This window comes from Symphalangus syndactylus, chromosome X (genome assembly GCF_028878055.3).
Source record: "Symphalangus syndactylus isolate Jambi chromosome X, NHGRI_mSymSyn1-v2.1_pri, whole genome shotgun sequence".
Taxonomy (NCBI): Eukaryota; Metazoa; Chordata; class Mammalia; order Primates; family Hylobatidae; genus Symphalangus; species Symphalangus syndactylus.
In genome coordinates this window covers 61,882,875-61,893,434 of record NC_072447.2, presented here as the reverse complement: position 1 = coordinate 61,893,434, position 10,560 = coordinate 61,882,875, and the positions used below count along the sequence as shown (strand labels likewise).

General features: G+C 42.9%; 1 protein-coding gene and 1 pseudogene across 1 annotated transcript in view; both read left to right on the top strand.

Annotated features, from left to right (window-relative positions):
* The window catches only part of LOC129475302 (uncharacterized), a 177,343-nt gene that overhangs the window by 144,868 nt on the left and 21,915 nt on the right, over nt 1-10,560 (top strand). The window contains exons 8-9 of the mRNA XM_055267422.1: nt 706-835; nt 4,792-4,800. Of these exons, the coding sequence (XP_055123397.1) occupies nt 706-835; nt 4,792-4,800 (139 nt within the window). The remainder of the gene's footprint in view (nt 1-705; nt 836-4,791; nt 4,801-10,560) is intronic.
* Nucleotides 581-675, top strand: LOC129476529 (uncharacterized; annotated as a pseudogene).

Sequence of the window (10,560 nt, the reverse complement as noted above, 5' to 3'; positions counted from 1 at the left end):
CCATTAAGCCAGGGGAACATGGGTCCACATAGGGTAGCAATCCACTAGGCTGCTGAGTGGCCATTGCAGTCCTTGAGGTTTTAGAAGAAGAAAACCTTGCTGAAAATGCAGAAAAAAATGGGTATTCTCTTGAGAAATGAACCCATGAAGCTACCTTCTGATGGTGTGACTGCCGTAAGAGGAAAAGAATTATTTATTTGTTTGTTTATTTATTTATTTTGAGTCAGAAGTTCACTCACGCAATGGCATGATCTTGGCTCACTGCAATCTCCGTCTCTTCGGTTCAAGCGATTCTCCTGCCTCAGCCTCCTGAGTAGCTGAGTTTACAGGCACGGGCCACTATGCCTGGCTAATTTTTGTGTTTTTAGTAGAGACAGGGTTTCACCATGTTAGCCAGGCTGGTCTCGAACCCCTGACCTCAGGTGATCCACCTGCCTAGGCTTCCCAAAGTGCTGGGATTACAGGCGTGAGCCACCATGCCCGGCGAGGAAAGGAATTATTAAACGCTATTGTTATTAAAGGAACCAAAGATCGTGATGCTTGGAAGGTGTGTGTAAGACTTCAAGATAATGGACTTCTAGTGCCCACTTCAGCAGCACATATACTAAAACTGGAATGATACAGAGAAGATTAGCATGGCCCCTACGCAAGGATGACACGAGATAATGAACTTCTGGCCAAGCCAACCCATGGTGACATCATCAGGTTTGTGCCTCCACTGGTGATCAAGAAGGATGAGATTCGAGAGTCCATTGAAATCATTAACAAGACCATCAAGAGTCTTTCTGAGGGTAGCAGCTGTTTTCAGTGGTCGCTGCTGGAGACAGGTGGTCCCGTAAAACCTCGACTCTTAATGTGGGCACATTCCACTCCTATGTGTCTTCAAAACCTTTTTCTGGAATGTATGCTTTTTTTCAGTTAATACATAATAAAACAACATTTATGAACGTGCCTTTTGCTTCGTAACATAAGAGAATGTAATGGCATCTATATTCAGTGAAAGTGTTTTGATGTGCATGTGTACTTTCTAAGGTGAAACACATATACAGACAACCTTTAAATCACGTCCTTCAGTATACTTTATATATGTTTTTATAATTTCCTTGCTGGCGTAAATGTTTTGTATTTGAAAAAGTTATCTCTGTGGTATTACATAAAAGGCATCATCTTGTGAAGTCAAATCATTGTTATCATTGACTTTTAGGAAGGATGAATGGTTAATCATATGTAAAACACCAATATTAAGTAAACTTCTTATTGGCCAATGCCCGAATGTATTCTATGGATGTCATTACTTTGAATTAAGAATTAATGTTTAAAATTCCTAAACCGTTTTGAGTGCTTGATTATAATTTATAAAAAAAAAAATGTTTATTTTTAATATTTCTTTAAATTTAAAATAAAGCTTATATTTCAGAAAAAAAAAGATGCAGAATATGGCCAGGTGCAGTGGTTCATGCCTGTAATTGCAGCACATTGGTAGGCCAAGGTAGGCAGATCACGTGAGGTCAGGAGTTTGAGACAAGCGTGGCGAACATGGTGAAACCCCGTCTCCACTAAAAATACAAAAATTAGCCAGGCATGGTGGCACGTGCCTGTAGTCCCAGCTACATGGGAGTCTGAGACAGGAGAATGGCTCAAACCTGGGACGCAGACGTTGCAGTGAGCTGAGATCCTGCCACTTCACTCCAGCCTGGGTGACAAAGTGAGACACTGTCTTGGAATTAAAAAAAAAAAAGTACACACCATTTCCATCACCACAAGGCTATCCCTTGTGCTCTCACTTTTAGCAATATCCACTCTCTTCCCATCCACCATCCCCAACCCCTGGCAACCACTAATCTGTTTTTCGTTTCTATAATTTTGTCTTTTCTAGAATGCCGTACAAATGAAATCCTATAGTATATAACATTTTAGAGGCTTATTTCACTCAGCATAATTCCCTGGAGATTCATCCAAGATATAAACATTTGTGTAACAATAGTTCATATTTTTGTTGTTCTTGAGACAGAGTCTCACTATGTCGCCCAGGCTGGAGTGCAGTGGTGTGATCTTGGCTCACTGCAAACTCCGCCTCCCAGATTCAAGCGATTCAGGTGCCTCAGCCTCCCGAGTAGCTGGGACTACAGGTGCATGTCACCACGCCCAGCTAATTTTTGTATCATTAGTAGAGATGGGGTTTCACCATATTGGCCATGCTGGTCTCGAACTCCTGACCTCATGATCTGCCTGCCTCAGCCTCCCAAAGTGCTGGGATTACAGGTGTGAGCCACCACACACAGCCAATATTCCATTTTTATTACTGACTAGTATTCCAGGGGATGGATGTATCACAGCTTGACCATTCACTTATTGTAGGACATATTGATTATTTCCAGCTTTTGGCTATTACAAGTAAAGCTGCTATGAACAATTATGTACAAGTTTCTGGATGAGCATAAATTTTAATTTCTCTGAAGTGTAATTGTTGAATTGTATGGTCATTGCATGTTTAGTTTTATAAGAAACTACCAAACTGCTTTCCAGAATGGCTGTAAAATTTTACCTTCCCAGCAGCATTTAATGAGGTGTCCATTTTCTCTACATCCTTGTCACCATTTGGTGTTGTCGCTATGTCTTTTATTTTAGCTGTTGTAATAAGTGTGTAGTGATACCTCACCGTGGTCTTAATTTGTATCTAGTGAAGCAAATTAGTGTTGAACATCTTTTCATGTACTTATTTGCTTATTTCCTCTTCAGTGAAATGTATGTTCATATCTTTTCATAATTTTCTAATTGGATTATTTGTTTGTTTGTTTTTCCCGATGTTTTGTTTTGTTTTTGAGACGGAGTCTTGCTCTGTTACCCAGGCTGGAATGCAGTGGCATGATCTTGGCTCACTCCAATCTCCACTTCCCAGGTTCAAGCGATTCTCGTGTCTCAGCCTCCCACATAGCTGGGATTACAGGAGCGAGCCATCATGCCTGTCTAATTTTAGTATTTTTAGTAGAGATGGGCTTTGTTGCCCAGGCTGGTCTCGAACTCCTGGCCTCAAGGGATCTACCCTCCATCCACCTCCACCTCCAAAGTGCTGGGATTACAAGCGTGAGCTACCACGCCCGGCCTACCATTGAGTTTTGAGGGTAGTATACATATCCATTATATATTCTGGATGTGAGTCCTCTGTTGGATACGTGGTTTGCAAATATTTTCTCCCAGTTTATACCCTGTTTTTTCATCCTTTAAACATGGTTTCTTGCAGAGCAAAAGTTTTAAATTGGATGAAATCTAATTTATATTTTCCTTATGGATTATGTTTTTTGAACTGTTCACTATGCCCTAGATCTCAGACATTTCTCCTATGTTTTCTTGTGAAAGTTTTTTTTTTGTTTTATATTTTACATTTAAATCTGTGATTCACTTGAGTTTTTTTTTTGTTTTTGTTTTTGTTTTGTATAAAGGTCTTTTTGTTTGGGCTATGAATATGCAACTGCTCCAGCACCATTTGTTAAGCTGACGATCCTTCCTTCTTTTTGTCTCTTTGTAAAAAATCAGTGTGGGGCTATTTCTACGTTCTTATCTAGGTTCTCTGTTTTGTTCCAGTGATCTACGTGTCTATTCTTCTCCCAATACTACAGTCTTGATTCCTGTAGCTATATAAGAAGTATTCAAATATGGTAGAGCCATTCCTCCCACCTTATTCTTCTTTTTCAAAACTTGTCTTAGCTACATATATATTTTTTGAGATGGAGTCTCACTTTAGTCGCCCAGGTTGGAGTGCAGTGGGGCGATCTCGGCTCACTTCTCTCTCTGCCTCCCATGTTCAAGGGATTCTCCTGTCTCAGCCTCCCGAGTAGCTGGGATTACAGGCGGGCACCACCACACCCGGCTAATTTTTGTATTTTTAGTAGAAACGGGGTTTTGCTGTGTTGGCCAGGCTGGTCTTGAACTGCTGACCTCAAGGGATCCGCCCACCTAGGCCACCCAAAGTGCTGGGATTACAGGCATGAGCCCCCAGGCCCAGCATTGTCTTAACTATTGCCAATTTGTTACAGCAACAATAGAAAGTGAATACACATAGAAACAGATTTATTAGCGAAACAAAATAGAAAATCAAGAAACAGACTAATTTATTGCAGACTTCAGCATGCATTTCCAAACACTGGGCAAAAGATGGGTTGTATAATAAATTATTGCTTGACAAGTGTCTATCCATTTGAAAAAATAAAGATTAAATCCTTACTTTAAACCACATAAAATAATAAATTCTATAAATTCAGTGACTTATATGTGAAAACATGAAGTCATAAAGAACTAGATGAAAATTTAGAAAAATATTACAGTGTAAGAAAGACATCTTGAGTTGGCAGAGGCACTTCCTGACATTACACCAAGGCTATGAACAATGAATCTGACATAGTTAAAGATGTAAAAGTTAAACTATCATCTAAGTCAAAAGACACCATAAACAACTGTTTTAAAAGGCAAATTTTGGGAAAAATGGTGAAGGATCCTCAATAAATTAAAAGTAACCATCTCTAATATATAACAAAGCTTTTGCCTATCAATAAGAGAAACTGGAACAACCCTATGAAAAAATGTGTTCAGGCATGGCACTACTTCACCGTATAGTGGAGAAGGATTACAAAATAGAAAGTATGAAATGAAAATAATAAAGGAAATGGAGACTAGATCCCAGAAGTTTCAACATTCATCCAGTAGAAGTTCCAAAGGTAGAGAACAAAAAGACTGGACTGGGCGCCGTGGCTCACGCCTGTAATCCCAGCACTTTGAGAGGTCGAGGCAGGCATATCACCTGAGGTGAGGATTGGAGACCAGCCTGGCCAACATGGTGAAACCCCATCTCTACTAAAAATACAAAAATTGGCCCAGTGTGGTGGTGGGTGCCTGAAATCGCAGCTACTTGGGGGGCTGAGGCAGGAGAATCACTTGAACCCAGGAGGCAGAGATTGCAGTGAGCTGCAGTTGTGTCACTGCACTCCAGCCTGGGTGACAGAGCAAAACTCCGTCTCAAAAAAAAAAAAAAAAAAAATATATATATATATGTATATATACATACATACATAAAGACTGGAGAGAAGGCAGTACTTGAAGAAATAATGTTCTAGAACTTTCTCAACTAAACAAAGACATGAATCTTCACCTGAATAGAGCCACCTAGTTCTGAGCTTGATTAACACACATGTGCACACACACACATGCATGCACCCCTCCTCTGCCCCCCCACACACACACCCTAGGAGTAAAATTTCTAAGATAAAGATAAAATCCTGAAAGGTCCCAGAGAGAAAGAGAGAAGAGAAAATACAATGAAGAAGTTTTTCAAGGAGCCGATTAAAGATAACTTTGGGCCAGGCGCGTTGGCTCACGCCTGTAGTCCCAGCATTTGGGAGGCCGAGAGAGGAGGACTGCTTGAGCTCAGGAGTTCGAGACCAGCCTGGCCAACAAGGCGAAACCCATCTCTACAAAAAATACAACAATTAGCCAGGTGTGGTGCCACGTGCCTGTAGTCCCAGCTACCTGGGAGGCTGAGGCAGGAGAATCGCTTGAGTCCAGGAGGTGTAGATTGCTGTGAGCCAAGATGGTGCCACTGCATTCCAGCCTGGGTGACAGAGCCAGACACTGTCTTGAAAAAACAAAATGAGAACAAAAACAAACAAACAAAAATGTTGAACCTAGATATCTGTATACAGCCAGGATAATCCAGAATAAGGGAAAAAATATTTCAGAAAATTCACCACACATATATCCTTCAGAAAAAATTATTGGTATACAGTTCTATGAGAAGGGAAAACTAAATTTAGGAGGAAGGAGGTGATTTCAATAAGCAACGGTGAGGAGAAAAATAGTAACATGTATTGAAAAGTGTAAACTTTAGATTGTAAATTTAAAAAATTACAGTCTTGAACTAAAATTCCCGGTGCTATAAACTCGGAAGATGGTAGGAGGGACAGCAAAGAAAAGAGAAGTTCTTTTGGTGTTCAAGGAAAGGATACAGATGCTAATGAATGATAGAATGTGGTGGTGCACGCCTGTAACCCGAGCTACTCAGGAGGCTGGGGCAAGAGAATCACTCGAACCTGGGAGGTGGAGGTTGCACTGAGGTGAGATCACACCATTGCACTCCAGCCGGGGAAACAAGAGTGAAACTCTGTCTTAAAAAAAAGAAAAGAAAAGAAAAGTAAAAAAGGACAGGCACGGTGGCTCACGCCTGTAATCCCAGCACTTTGTGAGGCTGAGGCAGGCGGATCACCTGAGGTCAGGAATTCGAGACCAGCCTGGCCAACAAGGGGAAACCACGTCTATACTAAAAATACAAAAATTAGCCTGGCATGGTGTCACATGCCTGTGGTTCCAGCTACCCAAGAAGCTGAGGCAGGAGAATTGCTTGGACTCGGGATGCAGAGGTTCAGTGAGCCCACATCGCGCCACTGCACTCCAGCCTGGGCGACAGAGCAAGACTCCGTCTCGAATGAATGAATGAATGAATAAATGAATAAATAAATAAATAATAAATAAATAAATAAATAAATAGAAAAACCTATTGGATTGATTGGCTATGAAAACATTAACTGCTCAAATAAATAATTCAGTGGAATAGGTTGGATATTAAAACTGATAGAGTTGAAAAAGCAGTTACTGAGCTGAGGAAATGCGTCTAAAGAATTCATAAAAGTAATCGGTAATGGATAGAGAAGAAGTAAATGGAAGAAAAGTTAATTAATAGGGAGGACAGAAGAATAAATGTCAAAACACATCTAATAGTAGCCTTATAAGAAGAGAATATAGTCATTAAAAAGAGAGTGTACTTAAATAAGTAATGAATGGGAATTTCTCAGGTTTAGAAAAATGATTTAAGATTTAAAAGTATTAGAGTACACACACACAGGAACAGTGAAATGTAAAATTGTGAAAGACAAGAAAAAAATATTTTAAAAACGATCAGAGAGAAATAGCAGGTTACTTACAGAGGAAAAATAACTAAACTGACATCAAGTCTCTCAAACACCACACTGGAGGCAAGGATACAATGGTGTAATAATGCCAAAGTGTTGAAAGAAGGATTTTTTTGTTTTGTTTTTTTTTGAGACAGAGTCTCACTTTGTCACCCAGGCTGGAGTGCAGTGGCATGATCTCAGCTCACTGCAACCTCTGCCTCCTGGGTTCAAGCAAATCTCCTCCTCAGCCTCCTGGGTAGCTGGGGCTACAGGTGCACACCCCCACACCCGGCTAATTTTTGTACTTTTAGTGGAGATGTAGTTTCGCCATGTTGGCCAGGCTGGTCTTGAACTCCTGACCTCAGGTTATCTGCCCGCCTCGGCCTCCCAAAGTGCTGGAATAACAGGCATAAGCCACTGCACCTGACGAAAGAAAGGAATTTTTATATCGGGTGGAGTAAGGAAATGTCAGGCATATAACACTTCAGGAGACTGAAGACACAGGGAAATGTTAAAGCAAACAAGTATTTATTTCACTTATTAAAGACTGTAAGGAAGGGCCAGCTGCAGTGGCTCATGCCTGTAATCCCAGGACTTTGGGAGCCCGAGGCAAGAGGATTGGTTGAGCCCAGGAGTTCAAGACCAGTCTGGGCAACAAGGCAAAACCCCGTCTCTACAAAAAATAGAAAAATCTGCCAGGCACATCAAGTTCCTGGGTCTGTAGAGAATTTAAAAAAAAGATAGCTGGATTTAGTGGTGCGTACCTGTAGTCCCAGCTACTCGGGAGGCTGGGGCAGGAAGATTGCTTGGGACCTGGAGTTTGAGGCTGCAGTGAGCTAGGATTTGGTCACTGCACTCCAGCCTGAGTGACAGAGTGAGACTTTGTCTCTGAAAATAACAAAAAAGATCGTAAGGACGACTTTACTCAGAGGCGGGACTACTGTGATAGGCACAGGGACCACTGCAATGGGGTCTTGCGGTGGGAGAGTGACATTGGGATCGACTTCAACTCCACCAAGGGCAGGTGGGGATTTGTAGTCAAGGAGTAGGAGCCGGGGGTCAGAAGATGGGAAATTACTTGGAGGAAACCTCAGGTGCAGGGGGATTCTGGCTAAACTGACTTGATAGGACTTTTGGTGAAACAGGCTAAATGGGCAGAGTCCCTGGATGAAGGACAGAGCCCGAGGTTGGGACCTAGTCAGAAACAGGACTCAGAGGAGCCCCACTCAAGTTTGGTCAAAGGAGAGTGTCTCTGTCTGAAAGCAAAAGCAAGAAAGTCAACAGCAGTAAAATGAATGGGTCACAAAGGAGAATTTTTGTGCATTGCTAAGCAGGACTCTGCTTTAACCATTGTGAAAGTTGATTATGTGAAGTGAGTCATTCTTAGTTGTTTTTAAGTTCTTATTTGCAGAAGAAACCTTCAGGTACTATGCTCCAGAGAGAATAGGTTGTAACATGTAACATGATTTTTGTTTTGTTTTGTTTTTGAGATGGAGTCTCACTATATTGCCAGGCTAGAGTGAAGTGGCTCCTTCTCCTCTCACTGCAACCTCTGGCTCCCGGGTTCAAGCGATTCTCCTGCCTGAGCCTCCCGAGTAGCTGAGACTACAGGCTCGTGCCACCACTCCCGGCTAATTTTTTGTATTTTTAGTAGAGACGGGGTTTCACCGTGTTAACCAGGATGGTGTTGATCTCCTGACCTCGTGATCCGCCCTCCTCAGCCCCCTAAAGTGCTGGGATTACAGGGGTGCGCCACCGGGCGTGGCCAACGTGTTTCTTATCACGCTTCAAGTCTGTGTTGATGTTGATGCCAGAGAGGTATAACGAGGCATGCCTGACCCCCACTTCCGGTCATGGCCTGAAACCCTCTCTCCAGTTAAATTTTAAAAGAGCCCTGGCTTAGGAGGACGTCTATTCAGATGGTTGGGGGCAGGGGACTTAGGATTTTATTTTTGATTTACAAGTCCTATAAGATAAAAGTGCATAAATTTTAAGGAACAAGTCTCGTGCCTGATGTATGGACCACACAAAAAGTTCACCAAACTGTCCAATGCCATAACCAGAGACATTTGAACGACAAATCAGGATGAGAAGTTGATGTTTCCACAGTGTAGTCAGCTTTTCCCAAGATGTCAGAATTACTCTTCATATCATAATGAGACTCTTACCCCCTGAATGTCTACATTTTTCACTTAACAGAACCTGACCCCCAAATCCTTTCCTTCACCTAGTGGCCCCTTTTATAGAGTTGGCACTCTACTTTAATTCAACCCAGTCCTAAAATGCTTCTCAAAGACTGCAAGAGGTCTCATTCAATTGCCCCATAGTGTTGTGATTTGTTTAGCTGGTGGCCCCTAGGCTTGGGATCTTGGTTCAAAACCATCGTACAAACTAAATTTATTGTACAATTGCTAATTATAGCTGGGTGCAGTGGCTTATGCCTGTAATCCCAGCACTTTGGGATGCCAAGGCAGGCAGACCACTTGAGGTCAGGAGTTGGACACCAGCCTGGCCAACATGGTGAAACCCCGTCTCTACTAAAAATACAAAAATTAGCTGGGCGTGGTGGTGGGCACCTGTAATCCCAGCTACTCGAGAGGCTGAGGCACAAGAATCACTTGAACCTGAGAGGTGGAGGTTGCAGTGAGCAACCTTGCTTACTACATTGGCTGGATCGCACCACTGCACTCCAGCCTGGGCAACAGAGTGAGACTCCATCTCAGAAAACAAAAACAAAAACCTAATAAATGCAGTTAGGAAATTATCTTAAAACACAAAATCCCCGTTTTTTTAGACTGGTTATTTAAAAGATAAAGAAAAACAGATCAACATGTTAAGAAAACCTATTTCAAACCTAGAGGAGTAGACTCACCCTGCTTCAGTGCACCCTTGACACTAATGTTCGGTTTTTAGAAAAACTGATAAAAAATTTCTTTTCAATCCCACCAATCTGATCATATATAAGACTCCCTTCCCAAGGCTCATCCTTCGTAAACCCTCAACAACTTGCCTAGAAAGTCCATCGTTTTCCTTCCTTCCTTCCTTCCTTCCTTCCTTCCTTCCTTCCTTCCTTCCTTCCTTCCTTTCTTTCCTTCCTTCTTTCTTTCTTTTCTTTCTTTCTTTTTTTGAGACGGTCTCCCTCTGTTGCCCAGGCTGGAGTGTAGTGGCCTGATCTCAGCCCACTGCAACCTCCCTGCCTCGCGCTCCCGTGATTCGCCTGCCTCAGCCTGCCGAGTGCCTGGGATTGCAGGCACGCGCTGCCACGCCTGGCTGGTTTTTGGGTTTTCAGTGGAGACGGAGTTTCGCCGTGTTGGCCAGGCTGGTCTCCAACTCCTGACCTCGAGTGATCTGCCTGCCTCGGCCTCCCGAAGTGCTGGGATTACAGACGGAGTCTCGCTCACTCAATGCTCAGTGTTGCCCAGGCTGGAGTGCAGTGGCGTGATCTCGGTTCGCTACAACCTCCACCTCCCAGCCACCTGCCTTGGCCTCCCAAAGCGCTAAGATTACAACCTCTGCCCGGCCGCCACCCGGTCTAGGAAGTGAGGAGCGTCTCTGCCCGGCCGCCCATCGTCTGGGATGTGAGGAGCATCTCTGCCTGGCCGCCACCCCGTTTGGGAAGTGA